General features: G+C 35.4%; 5 protein-coding genes across 8 annotated transcripts; 4 read left to right on the top strand and 1 right to left on the bottom strand.

Moving 5' to 3' along the window:
* Positions 1-207: 207 nt before the first annotated feature.
* LOC128893827 (mitogen-activated protein kinase p38b-like) lies at positions 208-4,558 on the top strand. 2 transcript variants are annotated; one of them, XM_054155090.1, is made up of 10 exons: positions 208-673; positions 1,232-1,361; positions 1,569-1,627; positions 1,708-1,849; positions 1,927-2,089; positions 2,174-2,245; positions 3,124-3,203; positions 3,564-3,642; positions 3,730-3,903; positions 3,977-4,558. In XM_054155090.1, the coding sequence occupies exons 1-10, from the start codon at positions 570-572 to the stop codon at positions 4,054-4,056; spliced, it is 1,083 nt and encodes a 360-aa protein (XP_054011065.1). In that variant the 5' UTR covers positions 208-569; the 3' UTR covers positions 4,057-4,558. The 2 variants fall into 2 exon arrangements, with proteins under 2 accessions (XP_054011065.1, XP_054011056.1); XM_054155081.1 differs by lacking the exon at positions 3,124-3,203 and adding an exon at positions 2,661-2,740 and having other exon boundaries at positions 210-673.
* Positions 4,559-4,697: 139 nt separating this feature from the next.
* Positions 4,698-6,247, top strand: LOC128893862 (uncharacterized). Its single transcript, XM_054155149.1, has 5 exons — positions 4,698-5,241; positions 5,317-5,492; positions 5,570-5,708; positions 5,866-5,971; positions 6,030-6,247. The coding sequence occupies exons 1-5, from the start codon at positions 4,897-4,899 to the stop codon at positions 6,245-6,247; spliced, it is 984 nt and encodes a 327-aa protein (XP_054011124.1). The 5' UTR covers positions 4,698-4,896.
* A 324-nt stretch (positions 6,248-6,571) lies between these two features.
* Positions 6,572-11,207, top strand: LOC128893646 (uncharacterized). Of its 2 annotated transcripts, XM_054154777.1 has the most exons (7): positions 6,572-6,788; positions 6,874-7,343; positions 7,653-7,901; positions 7,960-8,775; positions 8,847-9,026; positions 9,101-9,510; positions 9,977-11,207. In XM_054154777.1, the coding sequence occupies exons 1-7, from the start codon at positions 6,589-6,591 to the stop codon at positions 9,995-9,997; spliced, it is 2,346 nt and encodes a 781-aa protein (XP_054010752.1). In that variant the 5' UTR covers positions 6,572-6,588; the 3' UTR covers positions 9,998-11,207. The 2 variants fall into 2 exon arrangements, with proteins under 2 accessions (XP_054010752.1, XP_054010745.1); XM_054154770.1 differs by having other exon boundaries at positions 9,101-11,207.
* Positions 10,014-14,359, bottom strand: LOC128893869 (trimeric intracellular cation channel type 1B.1). Of its 2 annotated transcripts, none has more exons than XM_054155171.1 (7): positions 14,012-14,359; positions 12,246-12,402; positions 11,953-12,137; positions 11,795-11,882; positions 11,607-11,727; positions 11,325-11,482; positions 10,014-11,207 (listed from the first exon to the last, which is right to left on the bottom strand). In XM_054155171.1, exons 1-6 carry the CDS (start codon positions 14,130-14,132, stop codon positions 11,327-11,329), a joined length of 828 nt encoding a protein of 275 aa, XP_054011146.1. In that variant the 5' UTR covers positions 14,133-14,359; the 3' UTR covers positions 10,014-11,207; positions 11,325-11,326. The 2 variants fall into 2 exon arrangements, with proteins under 2 accessions (XP_054011146.1, XP_054011138.1); XM_054155163.1 differs by having other exon boundaries at positions 11,313-11,482; positions 14,012-14,348.
* Positions 14,360-16,735: 2,376 nt separating this feature from the next.
* On the top strand, positions 16,736-22,758 carry LOC128893671 (endoplasmic reticulum metallopeptidase 1-like). The gene is made up of 14 exons (XM_054154818.1): positions 16,736-17,332; positions 17,413-17,959; positions 18,031-18,158; positions 18,228-18,359; positions 18,440-18,560; positions 18,641-18,946; positions 19,021-19,250; positions 19,327-19,507; positions 19,578-19,762; positions 19,840-19,995; positions 20,074-20,279; positions 20,366-20,478; positions 20,549-20,724; positions 20,787-22,758. Exons 1-14 carry the CDS (start codon positions 17,330-17,332, stop codon positions 20,949-20,951), a joined length of 2,649 nt encoding a protein of 882 aa, XP_054010793.1. The 5' UTR covers positions 16,736-17,329; the 3' UTR covers positions 20,952-22,758.
* The last annotated feature ends 2,882 nt before the right edge of the window (positions 22,759-25,640 follow it).

The raw sequence follows: 25,640 nt of genomic DNA on the forward strand, positions 1-25,640 counted from the left end.
CTGTATTCATAACTTCAAGCTCGGGATTTTGATAACAGTTTTCTAGTAACTTTCTTAGGGAGTTGAATCTCCTTATACAGTCTTCATGGTCGTTGGTGATCATACGGTGATCGCTTTTGTTAAAAATAATACTTTCAGAAAACAGGGGACTACGCGAAATTTCGAACAAAATTTTGTATTCGGTTACTCGAATGAATTAATATTCATCCGTGACACGTAAGAGTATCGTAATTGGCAAGAATGTTCAAAAAAAAGTAACCGAGAATCTTTTGTAAGACGTTTAGATTTGAAAATAGAATATCAGTGGTGGGAAATACAGATCGACTCGGGGATATCGGTGGTTTAAATCGATGAGAATAGATCGATTACTCGCTGGCGAGAAATCTGTTCGATATCGACCATACCTACACTGACCTACACGCGATTAGTGTAGTAGTTTTTAATAGTAGGCTAATTTGGAGATGTTCGAAGTGTCTGTAAATCGCGGTCCTAAACGTTAGTTGAAATTGTTTATTGTTTTCGTCGCGTTGTCGTGAATTCTGCCTACCGGCCAGAGTGAAAAGAATATTATGCCGCAGTTCCATAAAATTGAAATAAACAGGACCGAATGGGAGGTTCCGGAACGATATCAAATGCTCACTCCAGTGGGATCAGGAGCTTACGGTCAAGTATGGTAAGAAATGAAAACAATAGTTATATTTATCGCGATTAAGTTGTATCATATATATTAATTAAGTTACATCGTACATGTTAATGAAATAGATACGAGTTCCGCAAATTGTTAAAGAAAGTTTAAACGATCCCGCTCTGCAGTTAACCTAGTATTCTGTTACGGCCATGAACTGATCATAACCTTGACATTTCTGGCATTGCTTACTGTTTTTTTTCCCTATTGAAAGTTTCATCAAAGTTTTCTTTGGATCTAAATATATGCTCCGTTATCGAATTATCATTTATAACCATGGTAATTTGTAGGAACAGAGTAGTCTTGTTCCGTGTCATATTTGTTCTAAAATTAGAGCATTTGACAATGCTTTTCCAAGAACAGGGATTCGAGATCGTCTATTCAATTTCTTCTGTTTTCTAACGTTTCTTCTTTGTTTAAGTTTCGTTCTGTGATACTTGAAACAATCCTATTGATATCTTATCTATTATTAATCTATTATTTCTCTATTACACGTCTATTTTTCTAATTACTTTCTTTATTCTAATTATGTTTACTATGTTTCAGTTCAGCAGTTGACACAACTACTGGTCAGAAAGTAGCGATAAAAAAGTTAGCCAGACCATTCCAGTCAGCTGTACATGCAAAGCGTACATATAGGGAACTTCGTATGTTGAAACACATGAATCATGAAAATGTAAGTGAGGAAAAGTAGATAACATATATATCTGTGTAATATATTCTTAAAGTTGGCACTGTGGACATTAGAAGTATTTAGAAACTTTGTCTTGGCACGTACAATTAAGAAGGACTGTTTTATTTTTATACCACAAAGTCCAACTTTTTGAAAATAATTGTTGAATTGTTTGTACATATATTGATTGTACATTGATATTTATTTCAGGTAATTGGTCTGCTAGATGTATTTCATCCATCTTCCTCTTTGGAAGACTTTCAACAGGTGTATGTACTTTTATAGACTCCATCGTGAAAGTTTAAAATTTTGGTCGTCATGGTTCGGTAATATTCTGTACTTTTAATAGATATTTAGTTACACATCTGATGGGTGCCGATCTCAATAATATTGTAAGAACTCAAAAGCTTTCGGATGATCATGTACAGTTTCTTATCTATCAAATCCTTCGTGGTCTTAAGTATATCCATTCTGCGGGTATAATACACAGGGTAAAGTATTACATACTATGCAATATCATCATGTACCTAAAATACTTGAAATATTAAATGTTATTTGTAATGTACAGGATTTGAAGCCTTCCAACATAGCTGTAAATGAAGATTGCGAGCTGAAGATTTTAGATTTCGGATTAGCCAGGCCCACAGAGAACGAGATGACTGGGTATGTTGCCACGAGGTGGTATAGAGCTCCAGAAATTATGCTCAATTGGATGCATTATAATCAAACAGGTGTTTATTAGTTTTTGTTTCGTCTTCGCAAATCCTTTCTATCTTACCCCTAATACATTAAAACACCCTTTTCGTACTTTTTAGTCGATATTTGGTCAGTTGGATGTATAATGGCTGAATTATTAACAGGGCGAACATTATTTCCTGGAACAGATCGTATCCTTTTTATAATTATGCTTCTCAAGCTACTTGAATACTGACATCTAATAATTATAATCATTGTTTGTATTTTCTGTTTAATCGTATCGTACTAATACGCATACGAATTTCACTTTTCACCCGCACATCAATTATCACGAATCTTTAACCATCTTAAAATCGAAAGATGTGCTTTTTGCTAAGGCTCTACATATGGCTTCTATTATGCTTTAATATTCTTTGGCGCTAATACATTAATAATTTTTATTTTATTTGTCTAATAGCGAAAGAGACTTGTTAAATAAATATACAAGCGCAACATATATATTTTAATATGCTTTAATGCACAAAGCGCATTAACAGTTACATTACGTAATAATAAAAGTATTTAGTAAAAGTAGAGAAAGGTGTGGTGGAACCTTAGCAAGAGCAGATATACATCAACTGAACTTAATAATGGAGATACTGGGTACTCCGCGAGATGAATTTATGAACAAAATATCATCAGAATCGGTAAGTATTTTTCGAATCGTTAAACGACGATAATAGTGCATGTTGTTTGTCCGTAATATGTTACAATTTAAACGCCATGCATGTTACACATTTTTGCTGCATTTTTTATGGCAACAATGCGCACAATATTTACTCGTTTCCTTTTTGGAATTCGAAGAATTATTTTACAAATAAATCGTGTTACTAACATTTGCAAATTCACTTGGTGAGTACACGTTACCTTTTTCTATGTTTCATTTCTCATTGTTTTGTTTCTTATTTGTTTTTGGAATGCCGATAAAACGCTTTAAATAGACGCAGTCTTAATACATTTTTTAATTAAAACTTTCTCTATCGATATAATACAATGAATTATGCTTTAAACATACCTTAACTTTAAGCAGACATTGATCATCTAACACGAGTCTTAATACTCTGTGGTACGCCCACAGAAGAAACTTTAAGCAAAATTACCAGCCAAGAGGTAATTTTTTTAAGATAAATATTTTTTTCTTATAAACCTAATTTGAAAAAGCTAGAATATTTGTCTTATTTTTTACATAAATTAGTTCTCCAATTTAACGACACAGAAAAATAAAATAATGATTTTGCTTTGAGTTTGTATTGCATTATATGAACAAAGTGATAAAGAATATTTGCTGCGAATAAAATACATTAAAATATGTAGAGTGTGGCGCAATTAATAATTTATAATTTCTATAGTCCTGGGAAAATATTGTATAATTCGTATATACGTATACACATATATAAATATTTATGTAAATATAAAGTAATGTACGTTGTTTATAAATTGTTAAAAATAACAAACTTGATATTGTTTTAGGCAAGAAATTACATACAAAGTTTACCTCCTTTAAAAAAAAAGAACTTCAAAGATGTTTTTCGCGGAGCTAATCCCTTAGGTACTCTTACATTATTTTTACACAATATCGTTTGCCCAAATGGAATATAAAAGTCATAAACTTATCGGACTCTGTATTACTTTTTAGCCATAGATTTACTCGAGTTAATGCTGGAGTTAGATGCAGAAAAGCGAATTACAGCAGAACTAGCTTTAGCTCATCCATACCTTGCACAGTATGCAGATCCAACGGATGAACCTGTATCGCTACCGTATGATCAGAGTTTTGAGGATATGGATTTACCAGTAGACAAGTGGAAAGGTACGAGTGTTTGATTGGCTTCTGATTGTGTGTTTAAAGCGACTAATACTTACACAGATGTTGACGTTTTCAGAACTCGTTTATCACGAAGTAATAAACTTTGTACCTCAACAGTTACCTTCATCATCTTCTACAATTGAATCTGCTTCGTAATTTTATGTTGGTAGCTCAAATAATATAGTTGTAAGCTCGGTAAGATAATATTAACAAGGAATAGTTTTAAACGAAAGTATATATAATTGTTATATACAAACATGTCATTGTATATAATGTTACATAAGTAACGAAGTTAATCATTCAAAACTTATGCATACTAAAGGCAAAATGTATATTTTTGTTAACGATGTACAACGCAAGAAGGGTTAATATTTTTCACTTAACGCATAGATTGTTTTAAAATGTAATTTACCAACGCGCATCAATTATTCGTGTTCATGGTTATACATGAATGTTTTATTATGTATCCATCTATTTAAATGTTTTGAAGTCATGATCCTACTATAGAATATTTATAATGTATTTAATGCATATATTACAAGTGCAATTGAATAACTAAAATGTCATTTGCAATCGAAAGTAACATTTTTCATAAAATTAAATCATTTAGTAAAAGTAATAGTTGAATAAAAAAATATATTTTTATCGAAAAACTCGATCCTCTTGTTCGATTATTATTATTTCATATAAAAAATAATTTAAGATCATCTCAATAATTAAAAGAATTCTGTGTATACTTCATGTATTCTTTCACTTTTTTTTATATATTTTTTTTCTAAATTCTAGTAACATTTGTAAACTTGTATATGTATAATGAGTAATCCAAATATAGTTTGTTCGTTGCATTCCTTCAAAAAAAAGAATTCTTGATTCTATAATAACACGAATTCAGGGAATGTAAATATGATGTTTTAATAATATGTAAATAATGGCATCTATGCAAATGAAAGGTTAAATAACCTAAATATAAAAAAAAAATAATTGGACCAGTTTACCATGCCAATTGTATGGACTGAAAACCAAACTTTGAAATTAGTAATCCTTTATAGTCGACACGAGAGTCTGACGAATCCTTTCCACCGCGATTTCAAGAACAAACTATGTCGTTACAAAGCATACAAACAGATTGTAGATTGCATGAACATCCGCGGTTTAACGGTTTGCGATTGCATCAAACGAATCACCTACGTTAAGGCGCAATATTGTTACGAATTGTCGAAAATCAGTGCAGCGATATCTTGCGAAAAAATGTATAAACCTAAAGCAAGCTGGTTTCCAGTAATGCACAAAATACTTTTTCCATTTATCGAAGCGTACGGTTGTTCAGACAATTCTTGGAAGGTACGTTAGAAAAAAGGTAATATATTTACTAAATAATATATATATATTTATTTAATTGATGTATTACAATTACAGATAAACAACAACGAAAGAGACGTATACAAAAATTATTACAGCAGCAACTTAAATGATCAGACAGCGTATCCAAACATAGTGAAATTGCGAAAAACACAGAGCAAAGGTTGCAGTTGCACTTACGCGAATTGTTGCTGCGCTCAACCATATAAGGAGAAGCTTCGCGTACATTCTAAGTAAATACTGTAATTTCTATTTCGATTGTTATTCGTTATACGATATCCAATTCATTATCAACATCCTGTTTGTTTAGGAAACATTGGGATCAACCAGGGACCGATGAATGGATTTCTGTTGAACACGAAATCCAAACCGACGTTTCGTTTTTCAAAACTAAATGCACTGCGTGTCAAACGTGCGTGCAAGATAGCACGGTCATTAAAAGAGATTTGGTAAACGATAAGATTCTTAACCCTCTGTTGCATAAATACTCAACCTAAATAATAAGGAATCTCCGTGGAGATTGTTGTTATTTAGTCATTCAGATGCAATAAAAGGTTAATAAAATCATGTTCAAAGGTGAGAAAATATGCTTAGTACATTTTACAGAAGGATGTCTACGTGACAGTGGAGGACAAAGGGAAAAGAAAAGCTCATGACGAATTCGACATGTTTGGAAAGAGCATCGCGTTTCAGTTAAGAAATATAAATTTCGGTGAGTATTTAACTACTCGAATAATTCAAATTACAACTGGAGTGTTGTTTGTTTTTAGAAACTGCAGTTAAGCTGGAGAAATGCATACAGGACCTGATCACGCAGGAGCGTCTCGATAACATTAAATTGAAACACGCGTCCCACAGTGTTCCTTTAGATTGTTCCAGTTCCAATTGTAGCGATTGTAAAGCCATGGGCAAGGAAATGATTTGTAGCTGCGGGTTACCGGTGATCATGATCAAAACCGATCATTCTTGCGAATTCGGTTGCAAATAACAAATATTTTGTACAATCCCCGTCGATGTATCTCCCATGTAGAAGAAATTAATTTTATTGTAGCGCAACAAATATACAGTATACTATTAGAGTTATGGAATTAAATATTCTACAAAGAATAAATAAAAATTTAACTGCTCGATCGAATTCGTCTACTATTCGAATAAAGTTTTACTCGTCTCTGGCTGATTCGACGAGCATTCTCGTTCGATATGTCGGCCAAATTCAGTAGTGTTCTTTAACCAATAAAAAATTTATCGTGTCGGTACCACGTAAAATTCTAAACGTGCAAAGTATCGCGCCCGCTATTCCTACGAGAACACGTTTGGAAACGTTTGAAAATGTCTAAGTGGAACGAGAGATTGGTGACCAGTTTCTTGAAAGTATACAAACAATATCCGTGCTTGTGGAATCCTTACCACAAGGACTATCACAATTGCAGAGAGAAGAACGAAGCTTTGCAGAAAATTATAGATGAATTCGGTACACCTGGGTTCACTGCGGCTGACTATTTGCAGCAGATCAAGATAATAAGAGAAAAGTAATGTACGACTGGAGATATTTTAATGATATGCGTTGTAAAAAAGAGAAAGAGTCACGTAAATCGACCATTTCCACCGTCGTAGGTACAAGAGAGAGCAAACAAGAACGATCAAAGGATTGCAATCGCAGAAGCAGTATAAATCACCGTTCTCTTGGTACGGCATAGTCTCCGACATGCTGACAAAAGTAATCGACGACGAGAGGAAAGCCAATTCGGAGACGATTTTAAAAGTCAACCGTCCCGACACGTCTGTCCTGAAATCTTTGAGCAGCGACAGCGTACGAGACTCGCCAAAGAAAGAAAAGAAAGTCTTAAGAATTAATCCTTGTACCACTGCTACATGCAACGAGCCTGCTAGAAGAAGTAAATCAGCTCGTTCCAATGCGAAGAGTAATTTGATACCGGATAAAATCAGCAAAGCGCCGTCGACGACACGGATAAGATACGTGCCCTGCCCACAAGCGAGAACTTCGACAAACGTCTCGAGAGATAGAGAAGAGGATACTCTTTCTAGCTATAGGCCTACAAGGGACACTGAGTCGAGAACAACAGGTACAGATGAATCAAATTACTTAACACGTTGATCGCCACGTCACCCATATGTGAGTGACAGTGCATTTCACTGAAGAACTAAAAAAATTAATTCTGAAAGTTAAGATTCAAAGGGAATGAATTTAAATGAAATTCGTGTATTTTGATGAAGTTATACAAATAAATACCACGACGGATGTTTGATTATGTAGTCTCCAATAGTTTAAGTAATATTTAATTCTAGCAGAAATTTTCAGGGAATATTTCTCTGGCAGTCAACGTGTTAAACAGAATCGAATCGAAGCCTGGATCTAACTAATTTGTTCTCAGGATATCCCATGACTGTTCCATACACGACAATCGATCCAACGTCTAACGATATAATTGGAGCGGATAAGAATAATTACGAGCCACCGTTTCTACAATGTCCCTTGTGTGGTTGGGAAGATGCAAGGTCTAAACAATCCCAAAGAGATGCAACAAATCCTGTGCAAGAGCAAAGAATCTTCACTCCCTGTTCCGATTACTACAGTGATCTCTCTCGTGGAATGTATACACCGTGCACTGGATGCGATAGAGGTATTCTAGATTGCCACAAGCGCAATTGCGTGTAATGTAAATTGAATTCTTTTATTAGATTCGATGGTACATCCCAAGAAGCACACAGATGACTCTGGAGATTTTGAAATTCGGAGGGACCCAACCAAACAGGCACCGTATTCTACTCTGACGAATAAATCTTGCCGTTCGCCTGTTACATCTATGGAAAAGTTAGGAAAAAACGTAGATGTTGAAATACAATGTAACGGGGAGGTTATAAAAGCGACGAAGGGTCAAATCATACAATTAGATCCCGTGGTGACGAATAAATCTCAAGGTGTCGTCATAGAGGCCTGTGCTCGGTTAGAAATCCTGCTATCAAATTCAGAGAAGAACGTAGAAGACCTATCACCTGAAACTGCACCTCTCAAGAGCAGGATGAAAGAAGCAAGCGTTAACACCGTAAATTACGTTCAACAAGAAACGCAATATGCGATCTGTGCATCGAATACAACGAGACGCTGCGTCTCTCTTCAAACCTTGAATCAGGTCGACGAGAACAGGAAGTGGGAACATTGCGTGAGAAATTCGATTCCTGCGATGAAATCGAAAAAAGTTGCAGTGAATGTAGTGGACACAGCATCGAAAGGGATTCAGAGCACGATTTGCGTATCGCGGGGAAATTTAGCTCGCTCTTTATCTCTGGAAAGGGTAAAGGATGCTGCAACTACACCGTCTGTACGTGAAATTCGTAGCAGCATTTGTATAACTACTGATTGTCTTAAAGAGCACGATTCAAACTCTGTTCGACACATTGGTATCGATACGCAACGTGTGACTAGAGCCAAGTCAAATGGATCTGTGATACATTGTATTCGACGTGTGGATTCAAAGGAATCTGTGGAAGGGAAAAGTAAGGGTTTTGTGTATTACACAATAGAGCATACAATACTACAGCAACAACTGAAATATGTTTTTCAACAGCGCAAGAATTCAAGGCTCCATGCACACCAGATACCTGCCCACGCAACATGAGCGAAATTATCAAAGATCCCACAGTGGCCTTCACGTTGCAGCAACTCCTCTATAAGATGTTATCATCCAGAATTGAATCCAGGACCCAGAGTACAAAATCGTTAAAAAATTCAAACACCCAGACTGATTGTAAGTTACCAGTTACTAATTCCCAGTACTCACAGAAATCTCAAGGACTTATCTAATACAAGCGTTAATATCAGATAGGTCCAATTGTAACGCGAAAAGGAACTGCAAGGTTGATGTGACCGAAGTGGTGGATAGGATCAAGGAATTCGCGATGAAGACGTTGGGATCAGCAATCACGAGTCGAAACGAGTCCACACAGATGTTTGCTCTTGAAGCTAGGTTCGATAAGCCAACAATGATCGAAGAAAGCGATTTTAATCCGATATTCGAATCTACTGGGACCGTAGAGGACGCAACGCAACGCATCTCCGTGGACGACGCGGTATTATTGAAAGAAGCGTACAAGTTTCCAGCTGTGGACAAGGAAGTTTCCGTTTACTCGGAGAGCCGTGATATTGGAACCGATGGGTCGTCGTCGCGATTGCTTGTTCGCAACGTAGGAGTTCAAAATGGTTTGAAGAACGATACAGATAAACCGAGGAGGGTAAGTGTCGGTACTCAGAAGCGAGATCCAATATTGGTTCGAGTGATAAAGTGCAACGAGAGCCAAACAATCGTGAAATCGGATAAAGAGACTCTAACCGACGTTGATCTTGCAAAGAAATATGTCGACGAGCCTGTAGGAACGTGTGATCGGTCGTCTTGCTTGTCTTATGCAGCTCATCAGAAAAAATACGAGCGCCAATTAGACAGCGATTATTACAAGCGTTCGTGTAAGGATTACATCTGCGATAAGAATTGCAAGAACAAACTTTATTGCGATCAAGATTGGACGGATGTTAGCAATATCGACGCGTTTCGCAATTTCGAAAATTCAAAAATCCCGTTATCCGAGAGACCGCGTAAATGTACCTTCGCTAGGTGCAAATAATTGTCTTGATCGCTTATTGTAAATCTATTTCTCGCAAGCTTCGATCAAGTGCAATTTTAATGACTCTTTTCGTTTGCAGTCGCATAAATTAAGGAGATAATAAATTACGCCGCGAATTTGGAAGAACAAACTTCATTTTATTATCTGAAAATGTACAACGTTCTGACAAATGGAACATTATATGAAAATTAAGCGAATTTAATTTTCACGGTAAATTATGTTCACATCGTTGAGTCGAAGGCAAACACTTGATACATATATGTGTGGGTAAGTACCAATCGTTGGTATGTAATTGTAATAAAATAGTATAAAAGAGGTCTACGTCCCTCTCGTTGTTTACTTTTATATATTTTCTAATGGTACCAACTCGTACATGGAAAATTTTGATTTACGTATTTTATTATCGGAACTTTATCGCTGAAATATGCATCAAAATTATGTAAAATTTAACTTCGTCAACCTGAGTACGTTTATTCGTATCATTGCAGTAGGTACCACACGATAAATCGACGAGTATTTGTCGTTATGATATGCCAGTATTAGAATACCTTGAACTGGCCTTAGTAAATATTCACATGCACTTATATTGTAAGAGAACTTGTGTTTCCCTCTATAAAATGTCTTCTCAACAACTTTTAAATTCGATTGCTAAAACACGGTGTGAGATATATACAGGATGAGACAGTAAAGACAGGCCACTCCAATAACTCGTTTACTTTACGATAGACAAAAATGCTTCAAGCGAATCTTAATTGATATCGATTCGAATCATTCTTGTCCATTAAATGGACCTTATCGTAACCTTATCTTAATTGCCTCAACATATATTATTAAAAAATCGGCAATTCGGGACATATCTCTAATGCTTCCGCAATCACTTGCGTAGTATCCTAATCAACTCTAAAAGAACAATCATATTTAGGAAAGATAACGAATTTACATATCAAGTGTTATCGCTAACAATGATATTATGAAGACGCCTGTTTTTAAAAAAAAATCGTTGGATAATTCGCAAAGAGCGCGTGTTTATACCCTCAACTATTACGTGAGTACGTTGCTGTTAACAGATATAATACTGTTGACTTGTCCAATGATTGAAGTTACACTCTTCGATACGTATATCACTCGTCATTATTAAAATATGTATAGTAATAAATTATTGTACTTCTGATATTTAATGATTTGTCGATGATCACGCTTCAACACGCGCGTATCGTATGACTAGCTTCAAATTGCATCCATTCATTGCATTTCATCCGTAGCAAATCGTTGATAATATTAAAATGAATTTCTTGGGAGACTTCGTATATCTGTTGAACAACAAGAGAAACGAAATAAATATTTCCGATATCGTGCCTTGTTCCGCGATAGTTACGTAATAAGCGCTTAGACGTTATCGAAGGATGTATACGCACAAAATTACAAACATTTAGTCCTTCTTTTTGGCATCCGCTTTCTCGTCTTTGGCTTGGCCTCTGCCCAGCAATTTGGCTAACGAATCCCAAATTCCTCCGAGGAATAACGCGCAACAGAGATTTTCAAAAGGTACGAACGGGTCGTGAATACCCAGCAAAATGGACGACAGCTGAAACAGAAACGAAACATTATTAGTTACGTAAATAATAAGTTTTGGTTCATCTTCTTCGATATACAAAATTATGAAAAATTAGACTCGAACACAATTAAAAAAATAATAGTAATTGTTGTACCTTAAAGTACACGAAGAAGATAACGATACCAAAGTAAACCAATGCGTGAGGTGCCGAAATGAGATCAGTCTTTTTATCCAAGACAAAGATGATAGACGCGACCATCGATGCTTTTGTAGGGCTACAGAAACAAATTGTTATGCAAAACGTTTTTATTTTCGTAATGGATAAAAAGAAAATGAACTCACAAACTGGGTTGCATAAGTTCCATAGCAGTTGGGGTCCATACTCCTCGTACAAGACGCTCGAATAATTTTGTAAAACCTGCGCCATTTCCTGTAAACACAAGTACGTTGATTTCACGAATCCTGTATTCTTTTTCTGATTTCTTAACGGTAAAACTTACCCTTAAGTGTCCCAATTAAAATCATGATAAGATATGCGTTTGGATATAGTTTCCCTGCATGAGTTACTCCATCGTATACCTTTTTACACCTATATATTTCCTTCAAAGTAGCGCATACAAGTTTTACAGGCAGAAACTTGGCTACTTTGTATCCGATATCAAATGGTGTATAAAATATCACGTACCTGTGTAACGAATATACTAATTTTACATGTAAAATGTATTATAGCAAAGTTGCTAGATGAATCTAAATTAAAGCAGCTCGCAAACACATTGTGTAAGCGTGTACTGACCAAACAACAGTTGCAACTACCACTTGTGGTGTATTTTTCAAAGGTGCAAGGATCGGTTCTCCTAAAAGACCATTGCATAGCATACCGCCAGCGAATACTACCAACATTGTCGAAAGCCAACATGACAGGGGGTGTTTCCGAGAAAATGCTTGGGCACCTATTTCATAAAATTGTAAAGACATTTTAGATTTAAATATTTTTTATTCAATGAAAGTATAAACGACTTTGTCGGTTGTAGAAAGTAAATTGCTGACTGAAATCGACAAACTTAAATTATTTCTTCTTTATATTATACTAATATTATTTATAATTAAGAGGTGATATTCGAATAACGAAAATAGTTTAGTAAAGTTTTAGGAGTATGAATACACCATGAAATATCAAGGGGTCATGCTATTTCAAGTAGGTCACTGAGAATCCTTATAAGTTCGCTATACATTATGTGGATAGGTTCAGATGCCAGGTTGCCGCAAACATGGAGCAAATACAAATACTCCTCTGGTGAATTTCTAAAATTTAATGGACACGAGGTATCGAATTCCTTGATAATTGTTAAAATGTACAAAAGTTATCAAGGAACAAAGTTCACATCACAAAGCATTTCCTTATGTAATACTAAAAATAATATAAGTATCTCTGTAAGGTAAAAGGTACAGAAGGTCTGCAAAATAATGCGAATTATCAAAAGATTTCTCCTTCGTGGTTCATTGCATAAGGAAGTCACGGATAGAGGACTTTCATAACTGAACATAAAAGTGGTACTGTTGTATATTTACGCTGTTTCGAAAAACATTGTTCTTGAATACGAGAGAAAAAAAAAAAAGAAAAAATAGTGATAGAAAAAGAAACCGAAAATTCAAATAAATCTGGTCATTCTGCAAGGGTGTATACTGAAATAGATCAGCTGGGTTGTTTCACTGAATGCCACAAAATAAGATTATTATAATTGTGCCAAAAACGATGCGTGAACAATTGTTTAACAAAGATTTTAACGGCAATTTTTCGCGTTTCTTACGCGTGTCGGATATTACAAAACAAAACAAAATTCACGCTCGTCGTTATTCTGCAATTTTATTAACAACAATTTCGTTTGCGCGATTGAAAATATTGCGGGAGAGAAATACACGAGGAGACCTAAAATTAAACGAATCTTCGATTTGCAAAGAGCGGTATAAAAATAGTTAGAAGCTTGGCGAGTGCGAAAATATAACCGATATACCGATAATCCAACAAAATTAAATAACACTCGTTTCTTAATCGCTCAACGTCTACTTCATCCAGATCCGATGGTTAAAAATGTAAAGATACGATCGGTTTAAATTTTTTCGGTGCTTTTATTCGTTTTTTTTTATCGATTACACTTTTAAACGTTTAGGTTGATTCTCAGGTTAGCGGAGAAATGGCTCGAAGCTGAAATTTTGAAAATTCGATGCTCTCGAAAGCGATAAAAAAATGGGAATTTAATTAGTTAAGAGACTCGGATCGATCACCGAGGTTCGAGAATTTGAACTTAACACGATTTCCCACTTAAATGGTTAAAAATAAGGGAGTATTTTCGCGAGCCCGAGCGAATCGAGAGAAAACGATAGCGTATCGAGTGAAGGGATAGAGAAATGACTAGAACGATAAGGAAAAGGAAGCGAACAGGCAGTTTGTGAGGACGGGGAGAGGTTTTTTTTGGGGGGGGCGAAACATAATCTTAGAAAAGGTATAAGCTAGCTCTGGGCGGATTAAATTTAGAATCGGTCGGGTGGGCTTGGGCTTACCGGGTCCTAAATCTTCTCTGACGTGTAGCGCGCAGAGAACACTGTGCGCGATGTCGAAGTACGGGAACATTTTCAATTTAATGACCTGATTGGCCATGTCCAGGAATGCTTCGGGATCCATTTCGTCTGGTTTCTCACGTAATTTCTCGGCGACACGACAGCTTTTATTCGGGAGATAACGCGTGCCTTTCGGCGTTCGACGATGTTCGATTTAAAACGCAGACTCGAGCGCCCGCGAACGACGCTAGCTATGCGCCGTCTGCTAGACTTGGTCGTCTGCTAGGCATGGAACTCGGCCACCTACCATTGCGATACGAAAAAAAAAAGGAAAACCTTATCGTCGAACAAGCAAAATCTCGCGATCTCTTTGAGAACCTCTCCCACAGATGGCGGTAAACGATCGTATCCGCAGCGTTTTGTTTTTCGAAATCTTTGAGCAACTATTGCGTACAAAAATTATTCGGGTTGCGGGTTTTACAAACACCGAGCATAACTTGATACTTGACTCATGCCCTCAGGGGCTGTAGCGTATTTGTAGCTACAGTACGGGCTTAGCAACCCCGAGGCAGCGGGGGGGGGGGGGGCAACGGGCCCCAATAGATGAGAATAGATGATAAGCAAGAGATACTGCAAACAGTATTAAAACAATGCAGGAGTCATGTAAGACGATGATAAGAAGAATGGGAATAAGCTAGTAATAAGTAAGCGGTAGTGCCATAACTTTGTATAAGTTACACACTTTAAATGAATGAATGATACGACTCAGGACCATGTTTAATCTAAGGCCCTGCAATGCATTTGACATGGAAATCTCGGTTTCAAACTGTATGACTTCAAAAGTATGACTTCCTTTATGGAAAGGAAGATAGAGAGAAATTAACGTTTATGTACCTCATTTAGATCATTTGTAATGAATTTAAAGGAGATGCTATAGTGACTGGAAGGATTAAAAAGGACCACAGCTCACTAAGCCGCTCAGTGAGCGGATTTTAGTACCTGTGGCGTCATCTGTGGCGAAACGCCCAAGTTTGTAGTGGAAATAGTTCTCACTATTGCCGCTAGATTGCGCCACTCATTAAAAAGTCGATAATTACACTGTCCAACAAATTTTAAATATACAATTATAGATTGAATTAATTGTTAAATAATTCAATTTAGATTTAAGTAAAGTTTGCTCAATACCAAATTAGGAAAAGTCGAATAATTGAAGATACAAAAACGGGAAATTAATGATTAAAATTTAAACAGTGGAAATATTAAAAATGAAGAATTACTTATCTGGAACATGTAAATATAATACAAAAACCGATAGCGCGTGGCACCGATTAGGCGAATCCCGTAGTGACGGCCCTGACTGACCGAAACATAGCGAGTAATGGCTGTGCAGCGGCAAAACACCGTTCATGCGTTCCGAGTTGACATTTTGTTAAACCATATGGATTAGAAACCGTTCCAACATTTGCCGCGGGTGGTTTTCTCTTCAGAAATGTTTGCAGAATCCTATGATGCATAGTAAATTCGACCTAGACGAATAACTTTTCATAAAAATACAAAAGTATTTCGTGAAAAGTACTCGCGTCGCCAACTTTTTGAACTTCGGTGTTCATTTACAGGCATTCAAAGGAGCAGATAATTCTAAAGGAATGTCTTCATATTCAGAAAACACTCCTCTATCTTTTCAGACTAAATAGAACTTTCTAGCGTTCGTAGTTTTCAAGTAGCACTACGTTTTCTCTAAAAATCGATCGTTTTTACAAAATTTTGTATTTCTCGAAAACTAAAGGTGATGGAGCAGTTTCACTTTCAGATTCGTATTTAGGACGAGGAACCCTATACGAATCACCTAGTGGATATCGCGGAAAAAAAATCGTGTTGGACAGTGTTATTATTGAATTAAATAAAATATTGTTAAAATAATCCAGGGTGGGCCAATAATTATTAGCTCCTGAAATAACATCGAAACTATAGTTATTCACCCTGTATTATTGTAACAATATTTCATTTAATTCAATGGTAATTATCGACGCTTTAGTTGCGCCATCTAGCGAAAACAGTGAGAACTATTTCCACTACAAACTTGGACGTTTCGCCACCGATGGCGCCACTACTACTAAAACCCGCTCATTGAGCTGTTCAGTGAGCGGTGACCTTTCTGAATGCATCTACGACCAATATCGGGCATAATCGTAATCATAATTACGATTACGATCGTAATCAAATGTTTCCGAGTTGTGATTACGCCTACGATTGTAATCGAATGCTTCAAGGTTGTGATTACGATTATGATCATAATCACAAATTGTCTGCGATATTGCGATCGTAATCGCAAATTTTGTCTGTGATTACGATCGTATTTTTAAAAGTTTTCAGTCATAGACATTTTTTTACCCCTAAAATCGACTTCGGATTCGTGTTCCTCGCCCCAAAAAACTTAAAAAACCATGCTTTCGTCAAAATCAAACAATTACAAATTTTCGTGCCAATAGAGTAGAACCTAGATAGGGTAATTTTTTAAAATTGTTCCGATTGTAATCGTAATCACAACTCCGAAACATTTGATTACAATCGTAATCGTGATCACATATCGGAAACATTTGATTACAATCGTAATCGTAATTATGATTACGATTATGCCGAACGCTGCCTACGACCCTTTCTGCGAGATTTCTCTAGGATATGTCGGTAATAGCGAGAATACACACATGATTCCAATCAATTCCAATATACATGTTACCTAAGAATATATGTGAATATATGAACGGAGCATTTCGTCGAAGGCAAGCTCCTTTGAATGATCCTCTATTTCACGATCTCTATCGTAATAAACATCCCGTTTTTACCAACGTACCTTGATAGTCCAGATATAAATGCAGAGACTTGAAGTTCGTGTTATCTGGTATCGGGTAAATGATAATGTACATGAATCTTTATTCAGAAGGTGTGATACACGGATCTAATGGTAGTGACACGCCAACATAGCTTGGAATTATATAAAGAGAAACGTGGCATCATTTATGAATATTCGTAACTATTAAATAAGAAATAGAAATAACGATAGGTGGATATCACCCATACCACATTCATACGTTTCATGTATGAAATTATTGCTCGATATTATCTTTGACCAAAAATACCTGATAACGATTCATAAGTAACACTTATTTTCAAAAAACATCGGAAATTCCATTCCCACGAGGTGTACTTTGCTCTATGAGTCTATGTGTGCCAAGAAAACCAATCTGTTCTTGACCATTTGTTCAATTCTAATATAAACGTTTCATTATTTATTAAAGTGCCTTTTACCTTCTAACTCAGACAATGGTAAGATTCTGTCTGATTATTTCAGTTCTGTTATACATAGTTCTGATTATCTTTATTTATTGATATCAACTTCATTTCAGAGAGATGGAATCAGATTACGTCAGCACATCACAAAAAGAGCCTCCGGCGATGTATCATATGAGGAAAAAACTTCTACAAAAAAGAAAGATACACTGCCGAATGAAACGCAACATTTACTTTTCCTATTTACATTTTTCCTTTTCGTGTCCATTGTAATGATAGTGTTCGAGAAGAAGTTACCCGAACCACTAACGATAAATAAAGAGAGACTATATCCGGGAAGGTTTATAGCAGAGAGAGCTCACAATCATCTTGTGAACCTTACGTCCATTGGGCCACGAATTGTTGGAAGTTACGAAAACGAAGTGTTGGCTGTTAAATATTTAACAAACATTATTGATAATATAGTTAAGGATGCTAACGAGAATCATAAGATTCTAGTCAATGTAACCAAACATAGCGGAGCTTTTCCATTAAAATTTCTGGATGGAATGACAAACGTTTATAAAAATGTGCAAAACGTCATTGTTAAAATTGGTCCACACAGGCCTACCCAGAGCAGTTTGCTATTAAATTGTCACTTTGATACTTTTCCTGATAGTCCTGGTAAGGATTAAAGCAGTATATATTTAATATTCTTTGGATAGACTAATTTATCGTTCAATGTTTTGTTACAGGTGGATCAGACGATGGAGCAGGTTGTGCTGTGATGTTAGAAATTGTACGTGTGATTGCTCATAGTTCAAAATTATTGAAGCATAGTATTATATTTTTATTTAATGGTGCAGAAGAAAATTTATTACAGGTACGATTATGTTAAAAAATAATAAGAAATAATGATTTACTTTAACGCACAAATTAATTAATTTCACAGGCTTCCCATGGCTTTATAACGCAACATCCTTGGGCAAAGGAAGTGCGTGCTTTTATAAATTTAGAAGCCTGTGGCGCAGGTGGGCGCGAATTATTATTTCAGGCTGGACCTGATAGTTCTTGGATGCTTCAGGTATTATGGAATCACGCGGTTCTATCTGTTAAGCAGTTTTATAATACGTGCCACTTTATGCTATCTTATTTTCTTGATAGGTATACTCTAAGTATGTTCCCTATCCCTACGCGTCGTCCTTAGCTCAAGAAATATTTGAAAGTGGTATCGTACCTGGTGACACCGATTTTCGAATATTTAGAGATTTTGGAAATGTTTCTGGTACTCTATCCGTATATTAATCTAATTTACTATCCAGTACAAAAATTCATCTGTAATTATAATTTCCCAAAAAATTACAGGTCTCGATTTTGCTTGGGCAACCAATGGTTACGTCTATCACACGAAATTCGATAATATCGATCAAATACCGTTAGGATCTTTGCAGAGGACTGGGGACAATATTCTTGCTCTATTGCAAGGAATAATATTGGATAATTATTTATCCGAAGCTGCAGTTCAAGAGAACGCAGGGAATCTCGTGTTCTTCGATTTCCTAGGCTTATTTGTTGTTAGCTGGCCACAGTATATGTCGAGTACAATTAATGTCGTTAGCATAATCGCTGGCGTATATTCTATATATCTAAATGCACAAAGTGCACGGAAAGGTGCGTATATTCATATACATATTCTCATGTTTAAAGGGTATCATCAAAATTAAATTTGCTAAATCTTAATTTAGATGTAAAGAGATCGGTATACTTAAAGCATTTATTACTGTGTACCGGAGCAATAACCGTTTCGTGGCTGGTGTGCATAATTTCGTGCACTCTGGTTGCACTTGTTCTTACCAAACTTGGAAAAGTTATGAGTTGGTACGCAAGACCAGCGTGGTTGTTTTTCCTTTACGTATGCCCAACCATTTTCGTGTCGATGATGTTCTTCTTGTACATGGGATCACGTCAGAGAAAGGTGAGTTACACTAATTTATATTACAGCAAAAAGGAAAAAAGAAACGCAACTTTTATATCAAGCTAATATTTTTCAGGAAGTTAAATCCACGTGGATTTTATACCAAATATACTGTGATGCATATTCTATGATATGGATGTCTATTCTCTTTTGTTGCGTTGTATTTGAAATACGATCTGGGTTTATACCGCTACACTGGGTACTATTTCCTACGCTCGGAAATTTACTGCGATATAATTTTTTCAATAAATGGAGAGGTAATTGATCGTTTCTCTTTATGATGCATGAAGTACAATAAACTGCGATTTACAATTTACTTTTTTTCAGGCTGGAAATGGCTGTTGTATTACTTAGCTACCATCTCATTACCTTACGTCCAATCGTTTTCCCTAATAATCGGAGTTCTCTATCTTTTCGTTCCCATAATGGGACGATCCGGTAGCAGTATAAATTCGGAGGTTGTCATGGCTAATACGCTGTCCATACTGTTTTGCCTCCTACTTAGTTTCACGGTAAGCTACGATAGTTATTATCGATAAACTGGAAAATTGCTACCATGAATGTTTTTAATATGCATTTCTTTTTTCAGTTACCAATCGTACTTCTAATTAAAAACGCAGAACGTATTCTAAGCGTGTTACTCGGGATATTCTTGATAACTATAGCTGTGTTAATTTTGACTCCGCTTGGATTTCCTTACAGCGGTGATTTGTCATCGCTGGCGCCAGAACGATTCATGATCGCGGTAATGAATAGAAGAAATCGAAATAATTTATTTTTACAAATAGAAGATATTCGACGATGTTAAGTGTTCAATTTGCAGCACACACAAAGACAATACTACGACGTTCATGGTAACTTACGGTATTCTGGAACTGGGTATTGGATAGCAGATTTAGATATGAATAGTCCACACAGCGTGGAAGCTATGGTACCTGAGATAAGTGCTGCAACACCAACAGTGAAAGATTGCGAGCAAGAGTTGTATTGTGGTTTGCCATACTTCATGCCGGTTACAACCTTCTTATGGTGATCGTAGTTCGACAAACTGTGTTGTAAATAACGCGTTAGTCGATATATATATATGTATATATACAATTTCCTATTTCTAATAGGAAAACAAGTTGGATTCCGGGTCCTGCACCACTTATTACAACTCCGACGCAGTTGGACCTTGTTTCGAAGACCACGAAACAGAACGTTGTCAGTTTTACGTTCAATGTTACAGGTAATTATATAATAATAAAATGTACTTTCTTAAATGATGAGCTACAGCTACACGAAAATTGTCTCGTCAGGTCCCGATCATATAAGCATAATCTTGTCTCCATACAAAGGGGTTCGCTTAGAAAGGTGGTCTATTTTAGAAGGCAAAGCATTGCAAGGACCTAAGTGGAACGACAGGGAAACATACTTCGTTTATTATTCCTGCGCATCTGACTGTACTCCTTATACATTTTCCCTGGAATTGAACGTAAGTGTGATAGAAAGAACAATGAATTCTTATACACTGTACGAATGTATCTTTTTACATAGGTGCCGACTACGCAAAAGACGCCGTGCTTATCGGTAGCACTGGGAGGTCATTTCTTGCATGGGGAACATAAGAAATCTTTGAGATTTAGACGATTCTTGTCTCAGTTTCCATCTTGGACAGTGGTCACTTCGTGGACAGCGACATACACATCTTGGCAATTCTAGCATGCGACATCGAGTAATGGTTATTCTAAGTTGAATGCGTTTGCATCGAAATAGTCAGTGAGGGCCTAATGGAAACGGCGCGGTACTAGCATAACTATCAATACCTTTCAAAGCCATACAAAATAACATTGAGATCTATAAGCTTAAGACTTAGGGTAATTCCGTATTATATGCTGAATTTCTTGCAATTGCAATACGGTAAGGTACATCGATCATCATTAAATGAAAATATTAAGGAATGAGATGTTTGTCATTCTATTTATATAAATTTTTTACTAGTAATATTATTGGTATAGAGACATTTTTAGAGTAGTCTTAAGACGTTGCCTTCGAGGTGAAGACGCGACGAGTACTTGGAATAACATTTAACCTATAAAATTGAAATTTCACTAATTACAGTTATCTATTGTAGAGATACAGTATGGTGTAGCATATCAATTGTATGCCTTAGAGTATAATTACGGCTACGTTTAATTTTTAAACGCTAGAAAGGTAATACTTGTTACAGACCAATTAATCTGTAATAGCGGAATAGGGGATTATAAAGATTTATAGGTCGGATATCTATCGTTGTACGACGATTGTCTTTTTATCTTGTTATCTCAGTAATAGAGAGTACATTTTTGAATAATTATTCCGTTTATTTAATGGACAAATTAACATGCACGTACGCATTTTATAAATTAAGAACAGTGATATAACATACAAAGCTTAAAAGCACAAATGTAACAGTCTGCTTTACGAACGTACTAAAATAATTGTAATAACCGTTTACGTTAGCGTAACTTTTGTTTTAACATAGTAATTTCTAACTTCGCCACAATCGCACTGTTTAATTATTGCATACATGTACATTTCACAAGTGTCGTTTCATTTTATTTAATTTTTTATATAGTTTCTTATATGTTATTATGGTTGTTATTCCAAGGAGACTGAACTTTGTTTAGGTTTTAGTGTTACTAGTGACTGTTGATTTATGATAACGAATGTATGCAATAGTTACTAATTAATTACTAGTTAATTTATTGACTAATGGTTCACGATTCAATTTTTCCAGTAGATTAACAACGTACAGTCTACTGTATCCAGAAGGTATCTCTAACAAAAATACGACTTCAAAGTTAATGCAAATTAGTTGAAATATTTATCGAAACGCTACACATTTGAATCTAATGATAAGAAAATTTTGCCAATATCGATAGCCAATTATGTAACCACAAGTAAGTCCAAAGTATTAATAGAGCATAATAGAAATAATTTAACCAAATTTGACAGATAACAAGTCAAATTTGATTGAAAATTCAATTATTCACTAATTTTGAATTTTTATTAACACTTCTGATTCTTTGCGATTTACTTGTATATAACTACGACATTTTGTTAACCGAATTCTTTTACACCGCACCACGTGTTCAACGTCTATTGCCCAAAATGCTTTCATTGCACAAATTTTATTACGATTGTACTTAATGCTGCACAATGTTAAGCACATAAATTAATTTTCCTTAGATACTTTAGTTTCGAGACGAATTCATAGCAGACGAAACGTCTACGTGGTATATTAACTTACAAAGACAGGTATTCGTCACTCGAAACGTCGGTATCAACATATCTACTGTTATTAAGTTAAGTTTTAAAAAAGAAAACTGATAATGGTGATACCTGTCTAAATACTTTTGTTATCGCTCAGTTCTACGAGTTTATTGAGTTACCTACATATTCCTGCTTGTATGTTATTGTTATTTAGTGGTTGTTACTAAACGAGTAAAGGTTAATACGAACGATAAATAAAAGAGTTGAGAATTGACTTTTTCTCAATCGTTTTCTCTCTTAATTAAAGCTTTACGTTTGGACAATTTTGTTGATAAAATTACCGTTCGTTTAAAACTTTTGTTCTAGAAGTGCGTGTCAGTAACACAGTTTGCATACTAGAAACCCACGCAATTATGGTTGTAACATTACCGAGCATTAGTCAGTAATCGTTTGTCGCTATTCATTGATCGATCAAATCAATTTCCTGTTTCCTCAACGTAGTCAATCACGTGGACAACAGGAGAGTCCTATTATCGAATCGAATCAGATTTTTACGTAGATTCCAAAAATAAAAAGGTTAAATTCAAATGATACACATCAATTGGAAATCATAATTTTAATATCGTAATTGTTCTCTATAATTTAGGAAACTGATTTCTCGTTTTTAAAAGTACTCGTCAAGCTAGTAACCATCACGAGAAACCGAATGAATTTTTTGGCCAACTTAGTAAATTACGAATACGCGATCGTTCGAAGAAAATTTGATCGATCTATGCTTCTAATGATAAAGAAAAAGGATCCAATGTTGCATGTGAATTGTTCGCAAGCATGAATGTGCATATGGTTCCTAACGTTCAGTTTTTGTGCGATCGAGGATAGCTCGAATATCCGATTGTTACCTCTCCTGTCCCTCTCTCTTTCGCGTTTCGTAAGAAATGTGTCAATATTGACGCACTGGCATTCTGTAAGACGAGACCGATTTCCTGGTTAAAGCGAGCCAGTGGCTTTCGTGTCGTGACAGTACTCTGCAAACGTTTCGTGGCCCTCGACGCTCGTGGTGCTCCACGTTCTCCCAAAGTAACCGCGACTTTTCGATACTCGCGTAACGGGACAGGTGTAAATTTCGAAATTTTTCAATCGCAAAGACTCGATCGAGAAAAATTTATTAGTCGTGGTTGCGCGATAAGCGCTGCGCTGATACTGCTGATAAGCAGCGCGACCGCCTAACCGAAACAATTCCCCCTTTCCTTTGCAATAACCTCGTAAGGTATCGAGCTTTCGCGATTATTATACTGTTGGGCATTTTCGGCGAAGTATAGGGGACGATAATTATTTTTTCAGTCGTTGGTACGATCATCAAGGTATTTTGGGATTAAAAGGGCGAATTAAGGGGGTATCCTGAATTAGGAGGACTAAAAATAGTGGTTTTTCGTGAATTTGTTTAGGATGGAAAAAAATAATTAATTTTATCGAACTTTTTATCCTATTTTCATACATATTTGAGTAGTCTGTACAAATTTGTTCAACAAGAAATATTCAAATTGAGTTGACTATGACGCACATTTCTAGAGCACCTCAGAATTAAAACCTCCTATCGGCGGGAAAGATGCAGGTCGTAATTTTGGTTTGACACAAAAAATAACCAAAAGAAATTTTCATTTTCATACATTTTTCTTCTATGAAAACTAAGAAAAACCCGCAAGAAATGGTGAAATGTGAAATTACTGCAAGTTTGAAAAAAAGAACGAGTTCTTTGGATGAAAAATATCACTTTAACTTGATAAAAAAGTTGTTTAAAATTTTTTTTGTATGAATTTTTTTAGTTCACATAAAAGAAGTATGTATGAAAATGAAAATTTCTGTTGCTCTACAAATGTGCGCCACAGTCGACTCAATTTGAATATTTCTTGTTGAACAAATTTGTACAGATTACTCAAATATGTATGAAAATAGGATAAAAAGTTCCATAGAATTAATTATTTTTTCCATCCTAAAAAAATTCACGAAGAACCACTTTTTTTAGACCTCCTAATTCTGGATACCCCCTTAAAGGTCTCGAACTCTAGTTGAGACTGTTGGCGGGAAAAGTTTGTAGAACGTGATGTTGCTTCGTTTGGAACTAACGCTGGACTTGGTGAACTGTTTAGTTGTTTGGATCAGCGCTTATGAAAGGACCAGGTAATGGAGTTTTGCTAAGTATGAAAAGTTACGTTGAAAGAATTTAGGGATTGTGTTTTTGGACGGGACATCTCCGTGGTGCGAGAAATATTGTTTAATTTAGAGGGACCAGGCTCTAACATTTGGTACTAGCGCCACTACGTGCACGTAACATGCACTACTAATGAGTTCAAGTTTTGTTTGTATTTATGGTAACACAATATCTTTGTCTTTATCCATTGTCGGTAAAAATAAAACGTAAATGGTATTTATTATAACGAAAATCAAACTTATTTATCGTAGTTATATACAAATATTGATTTTCGTTTAAAATTACTTTGCACGGTACATTGCAAATGAACTATTGAGTTCAAATTCGGTTTATATTGATGGTAACAGAATCAAGAAATGCTTTATCTTCTACTGTAGATAAAAATGAAACCAAACTTATTTGTTATACAACTATGATATTTATCAGACGAAAATCGAACTTATTTATTGTAATTATATACAAATATTGATTTTCGTTTAAAATTACTTTGCACGGTACGTTGCAAATGAACTATTGAGTTCAAATTCGGTTCATATTGATGGTAACAGAATCAAAAAATGCTTTATCTTCTACTGTAGATAAAAATGAAACCAAACTTATTTATTATACAACTATGATTTTATCAGACGAAAATCGAACTTATTTATTGTAATTATATACAAATATTGATTTTCGTTTAAAATTACTTTGCACGGTACATTGCAAATGAACTATTGAGTTCAAATTCGGTTCATATTGATGGTAACAGAATCAAAAAATGCTTTATCTTCTACTGTAGATAAAAATGAAACCAAACTTATTTATTATACAACTATGATATTTATCAGACGAAAATCGACCTTATTTATTGTAATTATATACAAATATTGATTTTCGTTTAAAATTACTTTGCACGGTACTTTGCAAATGAACTATTGAGTTCAAATTCGGTTCATATTGATGGTAAC

The sequence above is a fragment of the Hylaeus anthracinus genome, unplaced genomic scaffold, assembly GCF_026225885.1.
Source record: "Hylaeus anthracinus isolate JK02 unplaced genomic scaffold, UHH_iyHylAnth1.0_haploid 0, whole genome shotgun sequence".
NCBI classification, from domain to species: domain Eukaryota; kingdom Metazoa; phylum Arthropoda; class Insecta; order Hymenoptera; family Colletidae; genus Hylaeus; species Hylaeus anthracinus.

Bases quoted from the DNA above. Each gene is read 5' to 3' on its own strand.
- LOC128893827 (XM_054155090.1), top strand. From the start codon at position 570: ATGCCGCAGTTCCATAAAATTGAAATAAACAGGACCGAATGGGAGGTT. The intron at 1,628-1,707 runs GTATGTACTTTT...TACTTTTAATAG, and splicing joins TTGGAAGACTTTCAACAGGT to ATATTTAGTTACACATCTGA. The intron at 3,204-3,563 runs GTAATTTTTTTA...ATATTGTTTTAG, and splicing joins GCAAAATTACCAGCCAAGAG to GCAAGAAATTACATACAAAG.
- LOC128893862 (XM_054155149.1), top strand. From the start codon at position 4,897: ATGCCAATTGTATGGACTGAAAACCAAACTTTGAAATTAGTAATCCTT. The intron at 5,242-5,316 runs GTACGTTAGAAA...TTACAATTACAG, and splicing joins GTTCAGACAATTCTTGGAAG to ATAAACAACAACGAAAGAGA. The intron at 5,493-5,569 runs GTAAATACTGTA...CTGTTTGTTTAG, and splicing joins AAGCTTCGCGTACATTCTAA to GAAACATTGGGATCAACCAG.
- LOC128893646 (XM_054154770.1), top strand. From the start codon at position 6,589: ATGTCTAAGTGGAACGAGAGATTGGTGACCAGTTTCTTGAAAGTATAC. The intron at 8,776-8,846 runs GTAAGGGTTTTG...GTTTTTCAACAG, and splicing joins GGAATCTGTGGAAGGGAAAA to CGCAAGAATTCAAGGCTCCA. The intron at 9,027-9,100 runs GTAAGTTACCAG...CGTTAATATCAG, and splicing joins TTCAAACACCCAGACTGATT to ATAGGTCCAATTGTAACGCG.
- LOC128893869 (XM_054155171.1), bottom strand. From the start codon at position 14,132: ATGGATCCCGAAGCATTCCTGGACATGGCCAATCAGGTCATTAAATTG. The intron at 12,138-12,245 runs GTCAGTACACGC...TTCGTTACACAG, and splicing joins GTAGTTGCAACTGTTGTTTG to GTACGTGATATTTTATACAC. The intron at 11,483-11,606 runs GTACAACAATTA...TTTCTGTTTCAG, and splicing joins TCTTCTTCGTGTACTTTAAG to CTGTCGTCCATTTTGCTGGG.
- LOC128893671 (XM_054154818.1), top strand. The intron at 18,947-19,020 runs GTGCGTATATTC...ATCTTAATTTAG, and splicing joins TGCACAAAGTGCACGGAAAG to ATGTAAAGAGATCGGTATAC. The intron at 20,725-20,786 runs GTAAGTGTGATA...CTTTTTACATAG, and splicing joins CATTTTCCCTGGAATTGAAC to GTGCCGACTACGCAAAAGAC.